Genomic DNA, 27013 nt, shown 5'->3' on the forward strand with positions numbered 1-27013 from the left:
TCTCCTACGCCGCAGAATTCCACAGACCTTTCAAAATCCTGGCATAATAATGTTTATATTGTTATGTATTAAAATTTATAACAACATGTAATGCATTTTGATGTTAAATATATAATAAATATGACAGAATAATAATAAATGACTTACAAATAAAGAAATATTTATATGTATTGTGGCATTATAATACATATAAATAAGTAACCAGATCAGTAATTACTTATTTGATTGCTTCACATTCGGGTTAAATCTGCGCTTTTGGCTTTTGTTGGCTTATATTTTACATCAAAAATGGCAAAAACAAAGAATATTTTGTCTTTCTGCAAAACAACTTCACACACAAAAGTTTTCATCAAATTCAAATCATAAAAAATGTCTCCTACTCACAAACACAGGTTATGAATTGAAATATAGGCCGAATCTCAAATGGCTTCCTGCTCCCTACACAGTGCACAGTGTAGGTCATGAAATAACAGCTTCTACACCCAAACAGTGCTTTGTATGTCTAACAGAAAACCATTAATATTTGGCTAAGGCTGGACAACTCAATGTCAAACATTAAGTGCACTGTTTGGGTGTAGAAAGCCATAGTTTGATGACCTATTTAGGAAGTAAGGAGCTATTTAATATTCAGCCATGGAATCTGCACTACACAATTTCTCATGCTGTTTTGTGGTGCTACACTGTAAAAATGACGCAGCTTTTAAACATAAAAAGTGAGTAACTCGGTGTTGCGTTAATTCAACTTCATTTAGTAAGTTAACAAATGTAAAACACATTATTCTGTTAACTTTATATTATAAGCTCAATGAAAGTTAAAGCAGCCCTATGTAAGTTTTGGGGATTTGGCGACCTCTGTGGTGGAAAAGTATATTTGCATATGATGATTTCAAAGTGTGGGTTTTGCTTCAGGCCAACATGCATGGATGAATCTGATGACTGAACTCGGTCCAAACTTGGTGAAGGACGCGTCTTCTGAAGATTTGAGTTAATTATCTACTATTGTCGTCACATCTTTATCAGTATAATGTTGATTTTGCATTTGAGACCTAAACATCGAGTCGGAGCTTGAGTGTGTGTGTGATGTTAATACGTAAAGACGTATGATGTTATGTGAAAAACTCCCGACCGGACGCCTCTGACTTTTAAATAATTACACTGATCAGGCATAACATTCTGACCACCTCCTTGTTTCTACGCTCATTGTCCATTTTATCAGCTCCACTTACTATATAGGTGCACTTTGTAGTTCTACAGTTACAGACTGTCGTCCATCTGTTTCTCTGATACTTTGTTAGCCCCCTTTTACCCTGTTCTTCAGTGGTCAGGACCCCCATGGACCCTCACAGAGCAGGTACTATTTGGGTGGTGGAGTTTATATTTTTAACTGTTGTATAAAAGCAATAGAACACCCGAGGAGTGTGTTATCGCCAACGTGATGTTATTTTGCGATAACACACTCCCTCTCGTGTTCTATTGCTTAAATAAAGTATTATTTAAAGTTCACACACACACACACACATCTTCTAAGCTGCTTATCCTTATGGGGAATGGGGGGAGCTGGAGCCTATCCCAGCAGTCACTGGGTGGAAGGCAGGATACACCCTGGAGAGGTCACCAGTCCATTACAGGGCAGACAGACAAATAGACAGACAGACATACACCTTCACACCTAGGAGCAATTTAGCATGTCCTATTAGCCTGACTGCATGTCTTTGGACTGTGGGCGGAAACCAGAGCACCCAGAGGAAACCCACACTGACATGGGGAGAACATGGACATAGAGAGGACCCTGGTTCTGCTTGAAGTTCAGTGACTACTTACTTTTTTAAGTGAAAACAAAAACTGAATAATTTTTTACAGTGTGTGTTTTACATTTGAAAACCAGCAGGGCCTTTCTCGGGAGGGACTTTTAACTTGAAAATGGGCTGGTTAGTATAAAAGTCAGCCGTGTTCTGTGTGTTTTGTTGCCGCCTTCGCGCGGCTGAGTCGGCTGACACGTCACGAAGGTCGGAAAAATGGCGACCACCTACAGCAGCCTGAGTCTGTAAGTGTCCGGCTGAGCTCGGCTTTATTAACATTAATCAGGACTTCAGCGCTGCTTACCCTTTAAAGCGCTTTTAAACGGAACCTTTTTCGCTGAAAACCTCGGACTGACAGCCGGCGAGTCTCCGCAGCGACTCTGCCGCGTTTTGTTGTGTCATATTGAGCTGAAATGAGTAAAAATATCAGTTATTTTTTCTCATAACTCAGTTTTACTTCGGCTTTTAGTGATTTTAGCGCTGCGTTTTAAGTGGTTTACTCGTGGCCGAATGGAGGGAGTTATTACAGCATTTTATCTTTCTTTCATAATGTTATGTTGTTTAACATAGTGCGGTTTTTAAAAAGAGGGTTCTTCAAGGCTTCTTTAGTAAAGGGAATGGTTCTGTTTAGAACCATGAGTTCTATTTAGAACCATTTACATGCTTAACTGTTTTTTTTGTCTGGTGAAATGGTCCTTCAGGTTGTTGAATGTGTTGTATATGGTTGCAGATAGCACCAAAAGGGTTCTGCTATTGTGACAACGTCAAGCTTGTATCAAGGAACCCTTTTTGGTGCTATATAGAACCATTTTCAAAAAAAGGCTGTATATAGAACCATATAAAACACAGTCTCCAGCAATCACCATGCAAAGAAGCCTTAAGCTTGAAATACTAATATATATATATATATATATATATATATATATATATATATATATTTATATATATATGTATATATATTTATATATATATGTATATGTATATTGTGTATGTATGTATGTATGTATGTATAAAGAACCCTTGAAGAACCATGCTAACCTGCTGGAACCAGCTAAAATAGCCCTGAACTTCCCCTGATGTTTCCGCTCACTATAATACTGTAGTTCTATCTTATAGTAATCTACTTACTACCAAAAAGGTTCTTGTACCAATAACAGAACCCTTTAGATGCTATATAAAGCCAGTTTTCCTTAAAGGTTCTTTAAAGAACCGTACACAACAGGATTTCCATCACAGAGAAGAACGATTTATGTGGTTCTGCCTTACGAAAGAGCCCTAACTACCTGTTCAGAAACTGTGTTAGTTGTATAAATTTGCTGTGCGGTTCTTGTAGGAGTTCGTAGAAATTGCCGTAATGTTAAATGAGATGTTTATCATAAGGATTAATATAATTATACCCATGTTCACCTGTTTTATACTCAAAACGCATACAAGCATGGTTTCTTTCAGTTATTTAAAAAGGTTTGATAAAGATCAGAGCAGATCTGCTACAGTGTAGGATGTGCACTCTTGAAAGGGTTCTTTATAGAAAGAAAATGGTTCTATATAGAACCGCGAACACTCAAAGAACCCTTTGCATGATTAAATGGTTCTTTGCATCATGAAAGCGTATATATTATATATATTTGTCACTGATAGACATTAGAGGTAGTTTAGAGGAGAATAAATCCGTCCTGGAGTTAAAGTGTCTGTATACTTAATTATTATAATTATTATTAGTAAAAATCAAGTGGGAGTATCTGAAAGTCTGAGGTCCGAAAACCCCCTGCAGTAACGTGTTCCCCTGTAGAGCTACGGTGCTCCTTCATCATCTGTCAGCACAGCAGCTGAAGTTTGCGCAGCTCTGTTCTTCTGTTTTTGGTCTAAAGCTCTGAAGTGAGAGAAGCAGAGAGGAGTGGTCAACAGTAAAGCAGAACAGCAGCTGAACTGACACAGCAGAATGAAATTAAGCCTAAAAAGGTCAGAAAGGGTTTAGAAGCTCAGTGTTAATGGCTAAAAATGAAACTACGCACTAATGTAGTCGAGTAGAAGTGAAAGTGTTTTCTTTTGAAAAGAGTGTCTGCAGGGCTTGTGTCCCGCTAGTGTTGTGAAGTTGAAAGATTGAAAAAAACGAAAACATTCAGTTTGTTTCATTGTTCAGACAGTATAGTCTGGAATAAAATGATGGAATTATGGACATCAAAGAAGCTCTTAAACGTATGTTTCTGTCGGAGATTCTGTTTTCAGAACCAAACCTTGTGTCTCCATTTTTGTCGTTTTTCAGTTTTTGACGTAATTTGAAAATGTCTGTTGTCCTTTATATTGCGTGTAAATGTCATGATGAATGGACCAAAAGAAACGGCCCCAAAATTACTTGGGAAAACGCTTGGTTCCCTTGATTTACATTAAACATTAGGGTTTTTTCCCCTCCCCTGTAAAGTTACTGTTTCATATTTTTTCATGTGTATATATGAACGGTTTCTTTGCCAAATGCAGACTTTTTTTTGTTCGGGATGTACATTGGTGGTTGTGATGTTTACACATTTAAGAAACATCAGTGCTGTATTACAATAAATATCTTCTTTATTGTTATAATAGAAATAGCCTTCTGTTATATATCAGCTGTTATTCTTTTCAAAATCTCATCATATTCATAATTGTTACGAATATACATACAGCATTTTGCTGTCGTCTCACAGCAGGAAGGGTCTGGGTTTGATTCCCCGGCCGGGTGACCAGCGTCCTCTCTGTGTGGAGTTTGCATGTTCTCCCTGTGTCTGTGTGGGTTTCCTCCCACAGTCCAAAGACATGCAGTCAGGCTGATTAGACATGCAAAATTGCCCCTAGGTGTGTGTGTGTGTGTGTGTGTGTGTGAATGTATATGTCTGTCTGTCTGCCCGCCCTGTGATGGACTGGCGACCTGTCCAGGGTGTTTCCTGCCTTCTGCCCAGTGACCACTGGGATAGGCTCCAGCTCCCCCTGCAACCCATAAGGATAAGCGGCTTAGACAAGGACGATGATGATGATTTTGGAATGAAACTATTCATATATATCAGAACAGACTTTACAGGCGAAGGCGAAAACGTTCCGAGCTCTTAATGGAAGTTAACATAAAAACATTTTATTTCGAGTGATTTTTCAGCGTTTCTGTCTGTTCAGCATTCGGCAGTCTAAAGGGAAGCTGTGTTCAAATGATGTAAAGCAAATGAAAATGGAAAAAAAATGGAGTTACATGTTTTGCTTGGACAGCAAATTTGTACATATGTGTGTATTTATACACCATAAAACTGCAACAAAATAAAAATAATAAAGTGACCAGTTTTGTGATTTGAGCAGAAATCAGCCAATTCTGAATCAGACGTTTGTTTACGTGGGTTCTCTTCGTTTGTCCTCGCAGGCACACCACCCCGGAGAAGTTTTACATTGAGGCCGGGGACGATGGCGCTAATGAAGTCCTCGCCATTGACAGAGTGTCCACAGAAATGACCCTTATAGGTACAGCTGGACAAACACTCAGTGACTGATACTGGACCGCCACAGCACTCAGAGTCTAGCTGAAGCAGCTGGTCTGAAACGAGCTCAAAATACACTGAAGTACAGCGACAGTATAGTTTAAAGAAGAAAGAAGAATTTCACTGACTGACGTTTCAGCGTAATTCAGTGTGTGAGATGTAAACAGAGTCATTTAGAGTGGTTTGGTGTGAAATGGTTCAGATGTCTTTACAGTGGTGGTGATAGGAACCAGGGGTCGCCATGACTACAACACAAATATAGACATTTTATTTACTATCCAAAACCACCAGTGAACCTACACGAGTCTTCTGAGTTTATATGGAATGTTGATGATGGAAAATAGTGGAAAATCAGAAATAATAAGTTTTCTTTGGGGACTATTTTGCCTCACAACGCCCTGCACACCAAACCACTCTGAACAACTCTGTTTACATCTTAACCACTTAATTATCCAAAAATTTGAAAAATATATGGAAGTATTTAAGTGTCTGAGCTACTTTAAAGGTTTTCATTAACAATTGAAACCAGTTCCCACTTTGGTAAAATACAGCTGTAAATCACTTTCTTTCATTTCACAATTTATTATACTTTTATATATAGTTAATGTATACTATTTTACTTTATAATATTTGATTATTATTATTATTGTTATTATTATTATTATAATTATTATTATTACTTCGATCATCCCGAAATTGTGGATTTCATGATGAAGTGAATAATTTTCTAAAAAATCATAATCAGATTGACTCGTTGTGAGCTCAGAGATTAAAACCCCTAATTTTCAGTCTTATTGAATGTCCTGCAGGGAGGAAGGACGTCCCTCCTTCAGCTGTGACCCGACCGATATGTGGCATTATGGGAACGATACGGCTGGTCGCAGGTCAGTGCCAAAAAAATAAACCCAATCTGACTCTTGTTTGAAAGTGGTAACAGGAATAAAAGCTATTTAAGAAACTTTAGCGTAAATCTAATATGTTGAGTGACCTCATGTTCATTTTGCACTTGTTCAGATGAACTATTGTTTTCAATTGGGCTGCATGATACCTACATAAATAGCAGTGTTCAATAAAGCTTGATATCTCGACGATGATATAAGTGATAAATTATTATATTATAAATATAATCAGTTTTCCTCTGACTGGATGTGCCACCAGTACAGACTTTTTTTTGCTGTATAAACAGAAATCTTATCTAACCTCTCCTTTAAACAAATAGCAAAAAAACAAATAAAGAAACAGAAACACAATTCTCTGAAATACGAACAGCTACTTGCATCACAAGTGCAAGCGAAAAACACTCAGCACTCCCTGAACAGATATTTCTATGTAGGCTTACAAAAACGAATACATCTGTGCATTTTTATTTTCTACACGAGCTCCTCATGGTAATGCAGGTTTGTTGTAACAGTAACCATGACTTCGTCACACCTATTGAAGAGAGAATAATCATTTATATATGAAGTATTTATACAGGCTAGTAGTTCAGTGTTAATGTAATATTGTTGTGTTTATCGTATCGCAATAAAGATAAAAATCCGATTTATCGTGCAGCCCTGCTTTTAATAAACGGTGGTGTTTTTTCTCACTACCTCGACTCATTTTGCCTCTATTTTTTCCTGCGCTCTTTTTTTAGGCATGTACCTCATTGTGATCACAAAGAAGAGAAAAGTCGGGGATCTGCTGGGTCACGTGGTCTGGAAGGCAGTGGAGTTTGATGTGATCTCCTATAAGAAGACAGTGCTGCACCTCACTGATAACCAGGTTTGGCGGTTTTTACTGTAGGCCACTCGCTTTACCGTGTTCTGGAAATGTCTCAGCGCAGAGTGTTGAAAGTGTTGGCCTACTTTCTCTAAACCTCCGCCCACCACACTCCTGCGCTGCCCTGCTCAGTAGGAAGAGGCTTTTTTTAGAGCGTTTCATTAGCAGCAGATTGAGTGCTCGAGTTAAAGCGATAGTTTGGCCAAAAGTCAAATGTCCACAGTCAAATCTACCACTCAAACCGGCCCCCCCTGCCCAGTGTAGTCGATCAGCCATGACATGTTTGGTCTCTGAAGTTTGCTTCTTTAGTTTTAGCACTGAAGCTTAAACCCCACAAATTAGCATGGTGCTAACTGCAGGCCTAAATCATCACACACCTCCGTCAAACCATGAGTCGTTAAGTAATCTCTAATAGACTCAATTATGTGGCTTTACACACTTAAAATGACGGTTCTTCGAGGGTTCTTTAGTGAAAAGAGATGTTGAAAAGGGTTCTATGTATAATCTTTTTTGAAAAGTGTTCTATATAGCACCAAAAGGGTTCTTCTACTGTACCAAGCCTGACATAGTAAACCCTTTTTGGTGCTATATAGAACCTTAATCAAAGGTTCTATATAGAATCATTGTGACAATGCGTTCTCCATCAATCTGAGGAACACTTTTTATGATATGATGCAAAGAACCATTTAATCATGCAAAGGGTTCTTTTAGTGAATGTGCATGGTTCTATACAGAACCATTTTCTTTACTAAAGAAGCCTTGAAGAACCATCATTTTTAAGTGTGTATAAATCAGCTCAGTGATTAGTTCACAGTTTGAACTAGAAGTGGAAGTTTGTGAATCAACTTTAAGCTGACTTGACAAAGCCATCGCGATGAAGTCCCAGGTGTTGCTGTGTTATCCCAGGTGGTTGCTAAGATAGTGCTAAACCATTGCTTTGGAATCCCAGGTGGTTGCTAAGGTGTTGCTAAACTATTGCTTTGGAATCCCAGGTGGTTGCTAAGGTGTTGCTAGGTTGTTGCTGTGTTATTCCAGGTGGTTTGCTGAAGGGTTGCTAAACCTTTGCTTCTGTATTCCAATTGGTTGCTTAAGTTTTTTAGGCCTTTGCTCTGGTATCCCAGGTGGATGTTAATGTGTGTGTATAAATGTATGCTATGTTTGTGAGTCTGTATGTAATTTCTATGAGGGTCAGTGTGAGAGAGAGATTATAAATTATAAATTTTTCAACTTTCTGGCATAAATTTCCTACAGCATTAAATCGTGTTTGAACTAACACTGTATGAAAAACATACGTGATCGATCCTTAAAGCACAATCACACTATTCCAGTAAAGGCTCTGAGATCTTGCGAAGGTTTGTGGCTCTAGCTGCAACTCATGCAAACTGACTGTAAAAAAAATCTTAGTATAATAAAACAAAGAATGGTTGGCAGTGTATCCATGGGTCACCAGGGTGAGCTATTAGCACTCTTTAGTGTGCGTCACTGAAAGAGAAGAAACCCACACCAGCAGGATCTCACTGAGTTTGTAGTTAAACATTGCTTTTGTATTTTTTCATTTATGTGAGTGAAATGAAAGGTTTGCTGTTACAAAACGCCTGTATTTGAAGTAAATGGCTTTTATTAACTAGGACAAGGCTGGACAGCTTGGCAGACTAACTGGCTAACAGGTTAACTGGCTTCTCCAATAATATTCATTTCAGTAAAACGGCAGCATACAAAGTAAAGAAAATGCCACTTTAATGTCTTTACAAGTTTTAAATGCTTCAAATGTCCATGCTGAAGCAGAGCTGCCCCATGTGTTGGAAGTGAGCACCATTAACTTTGTTCAGTTAAATACATTTCTATTGTTTGGTCTATTTAAAAAAACAAACAAACAAACAAAGCACTTGATTCATTGTTATTAATTGCTAGAGGCCTGATCTGTTTATTTCGATTATATTTAAGTATATTTACAAAGTAGGTTGTACGGCTGGTACATTGAGTGATATGAATCTAACCTGCTTTGACTTTACTGTTTAGATGCAGGACAACAAGGCGTTCCTGGGTATGATCAATAACGTCCTGAACACGGACGGGTTCTACTTTGCCACTGACTACGACCTCACGCACACGCTGCAGCGGCTCGCCAACACCAGCCCTGAGTTCCAGGAGATGAGCCTGCTGGAGAGGGTGAGAGAGGAGGGGTGAGAGAGGGGTGAGAGAGTGAAAATGTCTTAAAGTACCGTGATGTTTTTTCGAATTGCCCACCTCTAGGTAATACATTGCAGGATGTGTTGTAACTGTAGTATAATTACAAAATAATCGCAACAGGATATTTTATATATCTATAATGTGCAGCCCTGCAAAATTCACATACAGTGATGTAAAAAATATTCGGCGCCCTCGTCAGATTACTTTTTGTTGATTTTGAAAAATGAGTCCTTTAAACAGAATAAACCTAATTGTGACATTTGTCAGCAAATTTTAGTGCATAAAATAATCTCTTTTTATTTGTTTAGTTTAATATACTGGAAAAATATAAAATGTGCCATAACTTTTGCACAGACCACATTTTATGTTAATTTTTCCCCCCTCATTTTTTTCATTGAGCAAATAAACAGTAATTGTGTATTAAAATGTGCAGTAGTGAGTTCCCTGCAGAGGATGTGTTCTTTTATTCTCACCTAGAAAATCTAGTTAAAACTTTTTCTGGGCTGCATGATATGAGCGAAATAATGTCCTGTATTATTTTGACCAAAATGAGTAGTTTTAGTCTATTTCTAGTCCATTATTTAAAAAAAAAAAAGAAAACAAGTAATTAAAGAGTGAATTATTTTTGAAATGTTCTTAGAATTCTCAAAAAATGTCAGAGGTTGAGATGCCTGTCAGTACAAATCTCAGAGGGAATAATGAATAACATGAATATGAATAATAGTAAAAATAAATACGTAAATATTTGAAGGATTTCAAAAACCTGTCAGACCTGCTGTCGAGGAAATTTACCCTCGAAACATGCTTAAAACACTAATCAAGGGCCATCTCTGATTGGCCGGTATGCTCACAGCGCGCAGTAAACAACACTGTGATTGGTTAGAGGGCTCATTTGCATACTGCAACCTTCTCTGATATCAGTATTGCAAAAGCCAGTAGCATGATACAGATTAACAGCCGGTGTATCGTGCAGTCCCAGCATGAGTTTAGTCAGGAGTAATGATTTTTACCCTTTCCTGTGTTTGTGGTCGGCAGGCAGATCAGCGGTTTGTGTGGAACGGCCATATGCTCAGAGACTTCAGCACACAGCCCGAGGTAAGAGAAAACAGGCTCACTGTCAGAGAACACTGGAGCATGTGATCTGGTGTTTTAACTTAAAAAGTAAGTGACTTGACTGCCTTAAAATTAATATTTTATTGAACTTCAACTAATACTTTAATAGAATATAATATATAATATAAGTGTTCTGTAAATTAATTTTTTAAGCCAGGTAACTTAGTTTTTAAGTTAAAACACCAAATATATACATATATTTATATTCACAATGTAGATATGAAAGATACATGACAAAAAAGAAATTGCATCTGTACTAGATAGGTTTAAATACTGAATAATTTACAGTAGATACTGAATAATATATAGTGGATATAGAATAATTCATAGTAAATACTGAATAATAAATAGTAGATACTGAATATTTTATAGTAGATGCCAAACACATAGTAGGTACTGAATTATTCATAGTAAATACTGAATAATATATAGTGGATACTAAATAATTCATAGTAGATACTGAATAATTCATAGTAGATACTGAATAATATATAGTGGATACTAAATAATTCATAGTAGATACTGAATAATTCATAGTAGATACTGAATAATATATAGTGGATACTGAATTATTCATAGTAGATACTGAATAATATATAATTCATAGTAGGTACTGAATATATATAGTGGATACTAAATAATTCATAGTAGATACTGAATAATATATAGTGGATACTAAATAATTCATAGTAGATACTGAATAATATATAGTGGATACTAAATAATTCATAGTAGATACTGAATAATATATAGTGGATACTAAATAATTCATAGTAGTTACTGAATAATTCATAGTAGATACTGAATAATATATAGTGGATACTAAATAATTCATAGTAGATACTGAATAATATATAGTGGATACTAAATAATTCATAGTAGATACTGAATAATATATAGTGGATACTAAATAATTCATAGTAGATACTGAATAATATATAGTGGATACTGAATTATTCATAGTAGTTACTGAATATTTTATAGTAGATACCAAACACATTATCGTAGATACTGAATATAGTATAGTAGTTATTGAATACTTTTATAGTAGATACTGAATACCTTGTTGTAGTTGATAATCGTGTTAATGGACCTGTCCAAGCTCTCCACTGTAACATTAGCATGACAAACAACTACACCAGCTCTATCCTGTCATTTAAAATGAACAACACTCTTACTTTCACTGTTGTCAGACTTTTTCCAACATTGCTAAAGAATGTGGAGGATGGACAGGTCAGTTGTTTATCAGTTGATAATTGCACACGTTTATATTAATTCAGCACTTTTAATTTGATCCTTCTGGTTTCTCTCACAGCTGCACAGGTTCGCCTGCCCTGTGGTCCACGGCTGTATCCTTAAATGTCTGAACTGAGCCCTTACCTTTGGTTATTACCTTCAGGTTTGACTCGCCAGCTGCAGAGTAAACAGAGGCAGGCTGTGTTTTACGAGGTGCGGCCTCGCTACTTTACAGGAGCCGTTATCAGGCTTTTGTGAAATGTTTACCCAAGTTAGAGAGATATTAATCCTAACTGCTGTGAAGCGTATCTCACTGTGGTCCTTCTGGTTGTCTGATGTTACTCTTGCATCATTCGTCTTTTTAGTGCTATTTCATTGTATGTTGTTATATAATGTTATTAATGTTGTAAACCCAGTTCTTTTCTTCGATCTTAGTGGTCTGAATTTGCTAATTTGCAAGTTGTAATTGATGACACTTGTGTTAGTCTGTTCCTTTATAAATTCAATGAGCACAGATTTTAAGCTAAAAGCTTTTAGAAATAAGGGGCTTGGACTCCCATAGAGAATCATTGGGCAGCTGTTTCATGTTACCATGGTGATTACAACTTTGCATGTCAGATAATCTGCACTTTCAGCCAAAAAGTGCCCTGAAGCCGTCGTCTGTCGCCAGACTTGGGGAGGTTATTTTTAGGTGCACAATTAAGCAACATCTGCTGTCTTCAGTAGTGTGAAAAAGAAAACAGCCCTGAATTTGGCCTTTTTTTCTGTAATTACTAATATAATATAATATAAGATAATACAGGGAGATTCACTTGAAAGAGGCCCTGAATATTCTGTAATAACTCTCTGTAGGACAAAGCAGTCTGAACAAAACAGTGTGCAATGTGCTCCTCAGTATATGGAGGCTCAAACAAGCCGGGATGCCCCTGCGTCGGAGCGATGAGGTAGGCGCCAGACAGCCATCGCAACATTTAACCTCCTTTTGCACCTTCCGGGTGCAAACCCCCCGTACCCCTTTATGTGTCCGGCAAAAAACAGAGATCACTTCCCGCATCGCATGTAATGCAATCGATTACACATACGTCAAGGTACGTGGCATATTTGTTACAACAGAATATTTGGGGCCTCTTTTCAGTGAATCTCCCTGTATAATTAACTAATTTATGTTGGCAGTTGTGCCTTAATGCAAGGCGTATTGCTCCACTAGTCCTCTTTATATCTGTAGTTCAGTTCATCAGCTGACAGTTCCCAGTGTCGATTCTTGGCTGGCCTAAAGAGTTGAATAAGTCACCCCGAAATGCAAAGCGGGGTGAAATCACATGGCCTTAAGTGACTTACTGCTCTTATAAAACAGCTAAAACTTGCCGCAGAGTTGTTTAATCATGTGGTTAAGCTGATTTGATTGTTGTAATGTTCGTTTTTGTTTGCGCTGTCTGGCTGAAGAAGCTCCTCAGCAGTTCAGGCTGTTTATTAGATGATTCCTCCTTAACGGTTGCTGCTCTCAGTCATCGTCATGAAGTCCTGCTGTATTAATGGCAAAGTCTTTGAGTGGAACCTCATTTCCAGAAGGAGCTGCTTCCGCGCAGGCGTGCGCTACTATGTCAGAGGTAACTGCTTTACCCACAATCCACCTGTTTCGTCTGCTTTGATTGCTGTGGAACAGGCGCCATAACTAGGCTTGTCGAAATGCATCATGCGTCACTTTTGGAAATGCATAATAATCTGCACTTAATTTTTGGACGAAATAAAATTCTTGGGGTGGTATTTTTATTGTGTATATTTCACAGCTGTGCTTTTAGTTCACCCAGTCACATTTATGTAAACTGTAATTCAGTGGTTCTGAACCTGGTCCTCAGAGCTGTTTAACTCTGGCTCTGAAAACCTTTATAACATTTATAATAATCTGTTTCTCCCATATTTCCCTAGGAATTGACTCTGAGGGTCACGCCGCCAACTTTGTGGAAACGGAGCAGATTGTTCAGTATAACGGCGCCAAGGCTTCATTTGTACAGGCAGGTGTCTGACAAACGACCTGCATATACCTTTATTCTGGACAAACGCTCATGTATCACAGCCAAGGGCTGTTCTGTCCGGCCTGGGAGACCATCACCAGGGAAACCACAGACATTGATACTGATATTGACACAGCTGTCAGAAATTGAGACAAATTATGAGTTTCACATACCTCCTCATATAAAACTGGTTTTAATGCTTTAACAGGCTTGAGATATGTTTCAGTATAATCTCTTATTGTGGAGTATATCGACATATGACGACTTATCGCAGTGATTTCTTTTTTCATCCATGGTATAGACCTTATAGTGATGGTTCACGGGTCTTTCCTACATAAGAGCAAACTTACTTGAGTGCTTTTATTGAGTTGAATAACATTTCTAAAGGAGCTTCACTTTATTCACTGTTTGCTGTGTTAGCATTTTTAACCAGTGTACTTCTTTAACAGTTTGTAGCTTGTGTTATTTCTTCATGTGAGCTGACGGTCTCTCTCTCTCTCTCGATCTCGCTCGATCTCCCTCGAACTCCTCCAGACTCGCGGGTCTATTCCCTTCTACTGGTCCCAGCGACCAAACCTAAAATACAAACCCAAACCACAGATCAGCAAGTCCGGCAATCACGTAAGCTTTCATTTTAACCTTTCTTAAAGCCTTATATATGGCTTTAATGTACAATTAAAAGTATAGATTATGTATAGGTAAATTTATAATTGTTATTCAGAAATAGCTCATACAGTGTAGACTGAAATCTTTTAAACTGGACAACAAAATGTAAACAGGGTCAAAGAAGTTATGGTTAAAAAAAGTCTCCATACATATATGATGTTTAGCTTTATTTTGCTCTAATACTTTTTAATTATTGCCGTTCCCAACATATTATTAATGTATCACGTCTGCTTTGTTTTGTTAGGCTTATGTTGTTATATTGACATTTACTAATTTGTAGTAATTTGAAATGTGTGAAAGAAAGCAAGCAACTGTTATCTAATAAACTGTAATGATCATTTTATATCTCTTGTTTTGAAAAGTTATAGTAGTTTATAGTTATGAATAGCTACTTTATCAGTGAGATCTGGTCACTGCTTTTCCTACAGCTCTGTTCATCATTGAAAATCTTGTAATTTTTACAGCTTCCTACAAATAGTTTGAACGTATAGAATATAAGCATCATATTAGAATCATTTTATGTATGTATTTATAACACAATTGGTTCTATATTGTTAAAAACAGTGATTCCAATCTTTTGTGTTTCAGTTTATACTTGTAAAGTAAAATTATAGTTTTCGAAAAGTTTCTGCATAATTCAGTGTTTGAGCTGTAAACAGAGAGATTCAGAGTGGTTTGGTGTGAAATGGTTCAGATTTCTTTACAGTGGTGGTGATAGGAACCAGGGGTCGCCATGACTACAACACAAATATAGACATTTTATTTACTATCCAGAACCACCAGTGAACCTACATGAGTCTTCTGAGTTTATATGGAACGTTGATGATGAAAAATCTGAAATAATACGTTTTCTTTGGGGACTGTTTTGCCTCACAACACCCTGCATGTATCCCTCCGCTATTATTTGGAAAAAAAAACATACATTTTAGGCTAAAATCTTCTCAAAACTATCATAAAACCCCAGACACCAGGCAGTGAATTCGTAACCATTTCATGTAGTAACTTCCTGTAAGGGGGATTTTAGAGGTGGACGTCCGGTTCCTATCACCACCTAAGGTCGATGGAATTTCCCTTTTAAAGATGTTCTTCTTTTTTGACATCTTTAGCACATTTCAAGTTTAAATGTGTGGGTTTGTGTGAGAAAACTGTTTCTGTGTTATAAATGGCTACTTCTTGTTTGTCACAGCTGGATGGTTTCCAGAGGCATTTTGACTCTCAGATCATCACCTACGGAAAACAAGTCATTTTAAACTTGGTATGTACTTTGCCGTGATCAGAGTAAAGTGAGTAAAGTATATTATCACGGCAGTAAAGCACAGTAACAGCAGATTTATCAGAATCTGCAGAATGTTGTGACTCGTGTATAATGTATCTGGTGTAAATCACATTGTGGCTCCCCAAAGCTTCCTATATGCAATCAGTCATCAGTTTTAACTGATATAACCTCTTAGCTGTATTTCCTTTCTCGTTCTGTTGTATTTTTCCTCTCTAATATTTGTGTTTGTCTTGTCTAGATTAATCAGAAAGGCTCTGAAAAGCCTCTAGAGCTCGCCTTCGCCAAGATGGTGGAGAGCCTTGGCAACGGCATGATCAAGTAAGTGACTCGCCGAAAACCTAAGAAAGGTTACGCTAATGATGCTCTAACTCGGGGTAGCTCTGCAGCTGCATGTGGCTCTTTTACTGCCCTGTTGTGGCTCCACAGCAGAATCAGATTTAGTAGGTAAAAATAAAATAATCCTCCTTTACAGTAAAATAAAGCTCTGCTGATCGTTCAACACAGTTTAACAATAAATGGTCTTAAACTCTGGAGTTAATGTAGAACTGCTAATTCACCCTTTAACCCTGAAGATCAGCACAGACTGCTGGTCACCATAGCAACACAGACAAAAGTCTCACCTAGCTAGTAGCTACGAAACGGCAAAGAGAGAGATTTAAGACGAACATCGATAATTTGGAGACTAATGGACTTATTAGTGTTTATAATCACTCCAGCTGGTTTCCTGATACGTTTAATCTGCAACGAGAAACTGAAACACTAAAAAGTCACAAAGCTGAAGTCAGTTTCTCATTTGAATTTTCCCGTTCCACCCTAAATGGTGCAGAAGTTATATTCTGGTCCCTCAGGCACCATTTAAGGTGGAACGGGAAAATTCGAGCAAGAAGCTGGTGAACGAGAAGTGACTTCAGCTTTGCAAAAAGTCAAACGTTCAGAGACATTTTACAAGAAACTGTTCTATTTTTGTGGAAAAGTTTCCTGCTGGAGATGTGAGAAAAGCAGCTATAGCTGAGCTAAAGATTAAAGCAGAGCAAAGTGAGTCTGTGTTTTTGTTTATATTTTTTATCCTATACTAGTACATCAGCACATACTGAGACACATTGACAAGATGGTAAAATGGACATAAAATGTTGTGACTCCCAAGGTGGTTTAATTTTTATTCAAGGACAAAGTGGCTCTTCTTAACATTTGAGTTGCGAGCCCTGCTCTACCTTATCCTTGTGTCCTTGACTGCTTCGCTCCTGCAGGTATGTGGCCTTTGACTTCCACAAGGAGTGCAGCAGGATGAGGTGGCATCGTCTGCAGGTTCTGGTGGACACGGTGGCTGATTTACAGGAGGAGTTCGGGTGAGTCTGTCACAGAACAGTTCACAGGCTTAGAGCACACTGATTGCGACTGCTGCACTGTGTAAGGTGGAACTGAAAGGCTGAACACTTCTGTGCGTATTTATAGAAAACTGCATGTCAGTACACTGTCAGAAATGACCTAAACTGTGAGCTTCCACTGCTTTTGCACTGTCCATTAATTTACTGTGGCCTCAAGATCATGAGATGGAGCCTTGGCCTCAGGAGTTTTGGTTTTGTTGCGGCTCTTGAGAGCAGCTCTGTTATACAGAGGCTGTATAATAGCGTTTTAATGTGTGAGTGAGGTTAATGATTAAGAGTGTTGCTATAATGAGACTGTATCTGTGGGCAGTTACTTCCTGGTGGACACAGATGGAACAGTCCAAGTACATCAGGAGGGGACGTTTCGCAGTAACTGTATGGACTGTCTGGACCGAACCAATGTGGTCCAGAGTCTGCTGGCCAGACGATCGCTGCAGTCTCAGCTGGAGGTGAAGCCACTGCACTGACACATTCATATACTACCACATTAAACTGTAGTACTCCAGCGTTTTTCAAACTGATCTCTGTGTGCCACATCTGTAGCTAACTGCTGATAATAATGGACAAATTTAAATGCCCTTAGTTCCTTTCAAGGTTTCTTCCTCTTACTCTTCTTGCCACTGTCACTATTGGAGACACTCATGGGGGCTCGGACCTGGATTTGCCTGTAAAGCTGCTTTGTGACATTGCTGTAAAAAGCACTGTATAGATAAACTTTGACTTGACCCTTCTCTGTACTAAGAAAAGCAAGAGAAAACACATTTACTTGAAACAGGCTTGTAATAGAAGCCAATGGGAAGTATTTGGAAGTTATGTGGTGTATTCGGCCCAGTGCTGCTGTTAGTGTTTCTCCTTCTAACGCTTTTCTGCTGCTTGCTTCACCTGCAGAGGATGGGGGTCCTGCACGTTGGCCAGAGGATCGAAGATCAGATAGATTTTGAGAAGATTTATAAAAACGGTGAGCGCTCTGCCTTTACTGATTCACTCTTCCCTTTAAAAGACCCATATGATGGAAAACTAAGTTCTGCACGCTTTTTAAATATATTTAAATATTTAAATATTTTTATGTACTATGTAGATTTATTGTGTTGCTACGTTTTCAAAGTTTTCAGACAATGATACGAAGTTTTGTTCTGACAGCAGTGTTTTTTATTTATTTATATGTATATATACATTTTTCAGTTTTTGACATAATTTGAAAATGCCTGTTGCCCTTTACATTATGTGCAATTTTCATGGTGAATGGACCAAAAGAAACAGCCAAAAATTACATGGGGAAACATTCTGGTTCCACTGACTTACATTAAAGGCAAAGAAGTTTTTTTTTCCTTGTTCTGTAAAGTTACCATTTTGTTCCGACAACAGTGTGTGTGTGTGTGTGTGTGTGTGTGTGTGTGTGTGTAGTATGTATGTATGTTTTATTTCTTTCTGTATGTTAAATTCAGCAAATAAATAGAAATTGTGCACTAAAATTTGCTGAAAAAATGTATAAAATAAAGTTTTGTTTCCTGTAGAGGATGTGTTAACTCATGATCAACAAAATATGCTATTTAAGCTTTAAGCTGGGGTGACCGGCTGTGTTTTCTACACGTTAGAAGTGGAAGACGGCTCAGACTTTGTATTTTGCATGTTGCATATTGCCTAGAAGCCAACTGGAACTCTTATAGCTTGTCTCTCTCTCTCTCTCTCTCCATGTCTCTCTCTCTGTCTCTCTCTCTCTCTCTGCAGCATGGGCTGACAATGCCAATGCCTGTGCCAAACAGTACGCTGGTACAGGAGCTCTGAAGACTGATTTCACACGGTGAGTAACCCAGAGTGCAGGGTCAGTCATGATTAATCAGAGATCCTCAGAGAAACTGAGTTAAAGGGTTGGGCGATATGTTTTTTAAAGTTTCTAGGTCTTTCTTTAAATATCCTTATCGCAGGGCTAGGCCATATCACAATTTTGTTGTTGTCATGATAATTTATTTGACAGTATGTCACAACATGCTTCTCTGAGCATATCAGGAATATTCTCAGTACTTTAAGAAGACTGACCAGCTGCACGCACATGCCTCAAAACAGGGATTCCCAGTCTTATCCACACAGGGCCGGTGTAGCCCAACAAAGCAGGAGCACCTGATCAGTTGTTTAAAGACTGAGACTCATTGATTAAGCAAGCAGAATCAGGTGAGCTCCTGCTCATTTGGAATGAAAACCTGAAGCCAGTCGGCCCTTTATGGGTAGGATTGGACACTCCTGCGTTAAAAAGAGAGCATAATTAGACCTGATTAATTGGATTTAGAGCCTACAGTGAAATGTATAAAATAATTTGCACTCTGTTTTTGATGGTGTTGCTTAAATGTGGCACGTATGGTTTTTTTTTTTTGGTTTTTTTTGTATGTTCCAATTTACCAAACATTAAACAAAGAAACATTGTGGCATATTGTGATACATCGCATATTATGAAAACCTCTTTAACCTCTACCTTATAGTCGATATTCATATTTGAGAACAAAAGAGACTTGGGTGTTTTTGTGTTTCTGTGGTTGAGAGAGAAATAACGTATCAAGCAGATGGGTGACAGAAAACATAATCAAATAGATGGTATTCGATTGATTTGGTTGACAGTAATTCACTGTGTTGTGTGTGTGTGTGTGTGTGTGTGTGTGTGTGTGTTCAGGACGGGGAAGAGGACACAGTGGGGGCTGCTAATGGACGGCTGGAACTCCATGATTAGATACTACAAGAACAACTTCTCTGACGGCTTCAGACAGGTGCAGACAAGCCTTCATACAGAGAACGAACCGGGATGCACTTTACTGATAGGAAACAAAGTAATAATGATAATGATAATAATATGGGTACCTCACAGTCATTTGATGAGGTTTGATTACAGTTCTTTAGGAAATGATTCAGTGCATCATGAAATCTCAGATTTTGCCATGATTTGTTTGATTTTATTTATTTATTTATTTATTAAAGTGAAATATTAGAATTATTTTTAAAGTGGACTGAGTACATGAATGTGGAGGAATTATTTACGCAATAGTGGAATATAGATAAAAATAATATGGATAATATAGATAAAAAGAATAAGAAATAAGCTATGTTTATGTGACACTCCGAAGCAGGCCTGCTGGACAGTCCAGCAAAAGTGCCTGGCCAATCAGCAAATTCTCTTTTTTTTTCTAAACTCTAAACAACCTTCAGATTCATTTTCCTCTTGGTATAACAGATCTGGGATCAGTGCTCTTTATTTGTTGTCGAGCATCTCAGCCTTTCTTTATTTAATTATTTCCTCCTGTTTCAGGACTCCATTGACCTGTTCTTAGGGAACTATGCAGTGGACGAGGTAGACATGAACACGCCTCTCCATGAACCCAAAGACTGGAAGTTCCTCACGGTAAGAAACAAAAGGACTATCGTTCAAATGTTCAGAATCTTTTGCCATGTAAAACATTTGAGATTTTATATACAATAATAATGATCTTACTTAATTTGGCTAGTGCACTATATCCTCCCATAGATTATCTGCAGATGTTCAGATTGTTAATAAACTATGTGATGAAGTTGATTCTCAACAGTGGCAGGGTTAGGACTAGGATATGGACCAGAGTGACCCTCAGGATTAGGCTTTGGGTTGGGTTAAGGTTAGGGTTAGGGCCAGGTTTAGGGTTAAGGACAATTAAGGTGAATTTATAGATATTTAGTTAAATGTGAGTTAAAGGTAAGTATCAACAAAGCAATTAAAGTAGAGGTGGGCGATATGGCAAAAATATTATATTGCGATACTTTCAGAAATTTTAACAATACACTATATTTCATGATATTTATTTTTTCAGACATCTGATCAGTTAGAACAGAGAAAAATAAGTAGTGCTATTTTTAAAAAATACTATCAAAAAGCTGTAAATACAATGACTTATTCAATATTTGACAAACTGTGTTGCACTAAATGCAGTTAAACTGGACTAATTTTGCTCTCTTTATAATGAAACAAGCAGCTGGTTAGTTTCTGCTGCTGCTGACGATATTCTTGATATGTTCAGAAAAGCATATTGTATTGTATTTTAACATAATTTATCACAATAACAATATATATTGTCAAATTGCCCAGCCATAATTTAAAGTGTACTATCCAAATAAAGTGATACTGAAACTTATGTGGTGTGGACTTTAAACTAGACACTTAAAGATATTTTAAATTGAAGTTCAAATAAAGTATTTTGGAAGCACTTATAAGTATAAAATGATAAATAATATACTGTAATAATCTATTTGCTGTAGTTTTAGTCAAGTTTACTGCTTCATGCTGTGATCCCATCATAAGGCATTCTGGATGTTAACTGTAAATGTTCTGTGTTCTCTCCCTCAGCTGCCGATCATCATGGTGGTGGCGTTCTCCATGTGTATTATCTGTCTCCTCATGGCTGGTAAGAGACTCCTCATGTCTGCAGATGTTAGAATTATATATTTGCACATTATTAATGCTTAGATTTAAAAAAATTACAGAAATATTGGTTGGATAATAAAATTAAATGAAGATTCAGCATTATCTTAAACAGCACATGGCCATGGTCAAAAATATATAAATAAAACAAAAAAAATTTAACTCTACACAGACAGATTTATACTCTGTGCAAATTATTTACAGCTGTACTATGTAAGATGTGTGTTGTTAAAACTGAAAGAAGTATCATTACTGAGTAAGGAGAATAAAAACAAGCTAAAATACGGTGAGCATGCGCTGCTGGGAGTCGCCCTTTACGTATTAACGTCACATGCATAGACTCAAAAAGAAGGTCCAGCTCGATGTTTACGTCTCAGATTATCTCAGACGTTATACTGATGAAGATGTGACAACAATAGCAGATAATTCACTCACATCCTCAGAAGACGTGTCCTTCACCAAGTTTTGAATCTGATAAATTTAAGTTCTTTTTGAATTTGAATTTATCTGATTCATTCTCTTGGGGAAGGGGACCAAAACACACCCCTCGCTACAAAATGCTCTTCCACACATTGCGTGCAGTTTCACATTTCCACCAGAGAGGTCTCCAAATCCCCAAAACTTACATAGTGGAGCTTTACAAATTTCTGCAGCTTTTTTTTTGTTTTTTATTTATGATTATTTTTTTTATCAGTTGCAGTTTTGTTTTTTTTTTCACACGTAAACATTATTAAAAATTAATATGCAAGGCGGATGCAAGATTCCTGCAGTTCCTGTGTTCAATGCTGCTGTAACTCTGTTTCCCAGGTGACACGTGGACGGAGACGTTGGCGTACGTCTTGTTCTGGGGCATGGCGAGCGTGGTCACCTTCGGCGTGATCCTCTTCAACGGCCGGGACTTCGTGGACGCACCCAAGCTGGTCCAGAAGGAGAAGATGGACTGAGAGTGCGTGTGTGGAAAGCAGCTGGGTCCCGTCGACTCTTCGTCCTCGTCCTCATCCTCGCTCCTCTCCCACTCTCGCCTGCGCCAGGGCTGGAGCCTGTACTGACGTCGCCTTCGTCTTCATCGTCATCATCACCCGCCGTGAGGAGGAGCGAGAGAGGAGGTGGAGGAGGAGGAAGAAGAGCAGGGGCCAGGCGGGGCCACAGGGGTGTGTTTGTGAGAGACTAGTGCGTTGACCGCACACATACAGACTCAATGCTGCGCACACTCGCTGCTCTCCACACTGCAGTTCCATGTAGGAGGACCAGCCCGTCTCTTGCTGGACAGAAGGGGGCGCTATTCCTTAGCCCATCCATGCTCAGACCCAGAGAGCCAGCAGCGTTTCTAGTCATGCAGCTTCAACGAAGCTGAAGCTTCTTATCCGCCAGAATTTTCCATTCCACCTTAAATGGTGCAGAATTCAATAAAAACTTGCAGTATCAAGAGAGAATCTAGGCTTGCGGTCAAGAATGTTTCTTAGCATATCGCTTAGTGTTGGGCTAGTGTGGGTTTAGCGATTTTTATATCGTGATACTCCAAGACATTTTTACAGAGCATGATATGCATTGCAATATTTTCTAGGTTTCACAATTTAGAACAAACAAAAAAGAACCAGTTGTGTAAAATATTACAATCAAAAACTTTGAATACAGTCAGATTTATTCAACATTTCACACTCTGCACTGTACTCAAACAGGACTAATTGTGCTCTCTTTGTAAAGAAAAAGTGCAGTTCAGTGTTTTTAAGTATTGACGATATCCACAATTCGCTCAGCAAAGCATATTGTGACGTCAGGACAATGATAAATATTGATATTATGTGCTAACATAACATTTAGATAGCTGGTGTTGTGCTAGTGTACAATTCAGGTAGCTGGTGGTAGCGTAACACTTGGATAGATGGTCTTGTACTGGCATACAATTTAGCTAGATTGTGTTAGCGTAACACCAGAGAACTTGTAGAGAGGAGAATCTCCACTCTGCAATGTCTTCTGGGTTTCTCAAACACTAGAGGGCGCTCCCGAGCGAGTCCACAATGAATGGGTTAATATGGAGCGTTTGAGCAAAATCATAGTTTATAAATGCTGAAACATTTTTAATGTAAAAGAATACAATAATTTCCTGAACACAGTACAGCATAAAACATTTTAACACTGCTGTTATATTTTTAAGAGCTTTTAAACTCGAGTTATAGGAGTTTAAAACGGCGCCTCTTGTACGTTTATGATGTCAGTGAGCGCGAACAGCCAATGAGCTGCTCCGCTCGCCAATCAATCATCACGCTTTAGCAGTAATGCCCGCCTTCTCCTGCCCAAAACCCATTCGCAGTAGAAAAAGGGAATATATATGTAAGATTTCTTTTTAGTGAAATCCATCCTTCTACTTTCTAAAAGGAAAGTTCTGGGCGAGAGATTAGAAACTATTTTAACTTTTCGTTTATAGCCATTTAGCGCCATTTACTCCCATTTACTCCCATTCATTGAGGACTCACTCGCGGGCGCCCTGTGCTGTTCAGCAGTCCTGTTTTTGATATAATGGGGGAAATAGGAAGTGGCCAGACTCCTCATGAACTGGCTCTGGTAACACTTGAATAGACAATCTTGTGCTTGCATACAGTTTAGGTAGCTGGTGCTAACGTAACACTTGGCTACCTAGTGTTGTGCTAGCATAACATTTAGGTAACTGGTGATGTGCTACTTATAATAACACTTACATAACGTTCTGTCATAATCTGACATCTGGCATAACTTGTAGCTGTCCAGTCAACTGCTGCTTGTTTGCCAGTTTGACACACCTGAGTCATTTTAACTCTTTCTTTGCATTCAGTCTTATTTATTCATCTTGGCTTACCAGCTAGGTAATAACTTTATCTACAAACACATAGCTAGAATAACTAACTCTAATCGCTAGGCTTAGCTACCCAGCTAATAAGTTTAGCTACAATCTGGTAGCACAATAAAACCTTATAACCGCTAAAGGAGCGCAAACATAAACCATGGTATGCCTTGAAACTGCAGGTCTAGAACTACTGCTGGTTCACCAGGTCTGCGAATGGATGATGTTGGGGTTACATTGGTGAGACCGGACCCCAAACCCTTTAACACTTCAAGGACTTCCCATACAGCTGTTTTTAAATGGTGTCAGCTCTAGAAACGTAGTCGAACTTTTACAGACATATACACAAAAGTCGGGTTTTGCTGTCCAAAGAAAACCTTGGATGTCCAGAACTGTAACTTCATAGAATGTTGAAAAAAGGTCCTAAATAACTGTTAATAATACAGAATTTAATTTTTTGTTGATCTTGGACCATTTCTGTTGGTCAGTTCGTCATGAAATGTTGGCTCGATCTGAAAGCCAGGTGCTGTTTTCAAATGGTGGGGAAAAGTAAAAAAAAATTATACATCGACTTACAAGGTTTTCTTAGCAAACTGTTGGAGGATTCTGGGTTTTACTGAAGGGTAACATCCATAAGGCTACATGACACCTATATAAGCCTTGGACAACTGATGTTAATCTATATGAACATTTATAAAGGCTTATTTCAACAAGCCTCAGGTGAAATGACATTAAAATTGATGAAAGTAACCTTCAGCTGACGCTTGCTGAAATAAGCCTTTATGTATGTTTACGTCGGGTTATGTCTGTTGCCATGAAAGTCCCAAGTAGGTGTCATGTAGCCTTGCACAGTGTTACCAGGTACATGATCTTATGTTTTGCCACAAGGTTCCTGGCCCCAACCTTTCTGGCACAAATACACAAATTCACTCTCCAGTGGACGTTTTTAATGGGCATGCTAATCTGCTGATTCATACGTCTCACGTTTTTTGCCAAATCTGTGTTGAAAATGATCTTATATTCTGCATCTGTACTGAAAATGCCTTTGTATTCACCACACCGATGTTTTGCCAGCTTTTACAAGGTTCTGGAGCAGACCTCAGCCAGAGACTGAAAATGGTTAAAGTGTTATTTAATGTGTGGCATATTTAAATTTTTTGCCTTTTATTTTTAATGTTATGGTCTTCCCTCCGTCGTTTGTCTGTTTATGATTAAGTGAAAAGTTTTATCTGAGGTCCAGCACTATCACGACCTGGTGGGTGGACAGCGAGTTCTGTTTGGTACGGTTAGAACGTGTCCTGGACCACCATCGTAAACTGAGGCTAGTATAGCCTAATAATATGAACTACAACAGACAGCGGGACCAAGAGTCTTAAACGAATAGTTTGTTGAAAAATAAACTATAAAATTGCCTTCTTACCCTAAATGTGATAATGAAGTAAGACATGTTGGGTGTCGGACGTAGCTTCTTTAGCTTAGCATTGAAGCTACGAGGCTAATGTAGCTAAGGTAAATGTTATATAAATGAGAGCTACATAAAAATGGACATGTTAGTAGAGAACCGTGTCCTACAGTGACAGAAACCACATTAAAAAGTGTTTGAAATTACTGAACAACCTGATTCAACCTGCCTTAACTGATTTATGTGGTTTACACGATGCTAGCTGTTTCTAAGCTTCCGCTACTTGCTGGCTACGTTAGCCTTGTAGCTCCAGTGTAAAACTAAAAAAAGCAAACTCAAGACACCAAATGTGACTTGGCGGATCAGCTATAGGTGGTAATGGACGTAAATTAGTGTTTTTAGCAAACTATTTTGTTAGCCTGCCGTAGCCTCAGAGCTCAAGTTGGTGCCCGAGTTTACAGTGTGGGAGAAGCGGTTAGCCGCTGAGCCGTGCCACGTTTCTGTTGCCTGTCTCGGTCTTTCCCCCCGTCCTCCCTGTATATTTGTCCTTAACGTTAAGTTGTTTCCTCTGTTGAGTGTGTTTATTCTCAGTGTTGGGGGGTTTTCGTTGTAGCCTTGTAATTCCACATGGGTCTGCCTTAAGCTGGGAAAGGGAGTGCTAACACACGCGAGGGAGACGTGTACATAAAGATCATCGCTCTGTGTTTTAGTGCAAGATTTCACTGGTATGTCTTGGATCTGCCTTATCAGAGAATGTAAAACGAAATACCTGGTAATATTGTTATTAAAATGAAAATCTGATATTGTGCTTCCGTTCCGTTAATGTACTTTGAGTTTTTAGCCAGTCTGGTCAGTTCCGTGATGGGTTTTATGCCGTGTTGGACTTACTTAGCTGCATTCAACACCGCTTACTAATGTAGTTGTGTTATAACTGAAGTTTGGGGGGGCAACATGCCTGAAACCCCTCTTTCTTCCAATCTAACACCCTATAAATTCACATCCTCGCCTTACATTCCTGTGACGAAGGGTTCGCAATCCCCTCCGCCACCCCATCTCCTCCCAGTTCCTCAGTCCTACTACAGATATGAGGGGGTCTGGCCTTCTAGAGACAGGCAGAAGCCCAGAACTCCAGCCCAAGTTCTCCGAGTTCCTCCTTCTCTCAGAGAACTTGCAGAGAGGAGAATTACCACTCTGTAATGTCTTCCGGGTTTCTCAAACACTAGAGGGCGCTCCAGAGCGAGTCCAGAATGAATGGGTTAATATGGAGCGTTTGAGCAAAATCATAGTTTATGAATGCTTTAATATTTTTAATGTAAAAGAATACAATCATAATTGACTGAACAGTGAACAGCATAAAACATTTTAACACCGCCGTTATGTTTTTAAGGGCTTTTAAACTCGAGTTATAGGAGTTTAAAACGGCGCCTCATGT

At 38.4% G+C, this 27013-nt stretch overlaps 1 protein-coding gene across 1 annotated transcript; it reads left to right on the plus strand.

Moving 5' to 3' along the window:
* The first annotated feature begins 1971 nt into the window (after nt 1-1971).
* Nucleotides 1972-26382, plus strand: sacm1lb (SAC1 like phosphatidylinositide phosphatase b). The gene is made up of 20 exons (XM_036558431.1): nt 1972-2044; nt 5176-5273; nt 6100-6174; nt 6927-7054; nt 9071-9220; nt 10277-10336; nt 11670-11703; nt 13096-13197; nt 13517-13602; nt 14137-14223; nt 15455-15523; nt 15783-15862; nt 16792-16890; nt 17240-17378; nt 17818-17887; nt 18658-18730; nt 19592-19685; nt 20222-20314; nt 21287-21344; nt 22169-26382. The coding sequence occupies exons 1-20, from the start codon at nt 2016-2018 to the stop codon at nt 22303-22305; spliced, it is 1761 nt and encodes a 586-aa protein (XP_036414324.1). The 5' UTR covers nt 1972-2015; the 3' UTR covers nt 22306-26382.
* Nucleotides 26383-27013: the final 631 nt, after the last annotated feature.

The sequence above is a fragment of the Colossoma macropomum genome, unplaced genomic scaffold, assembly GCF_904425465.1.
Source record: "Colossoma macropomum unplaced genomic scaffold, Colossoma_macropomum, whole genome shotgun sequence".
Lineage (NCBI taxonomy): Eukaryota > Metazoa > Chordata > Actinopteri > Characiformes > Serrasalmidae > Colossoma > Colossoma macropomum.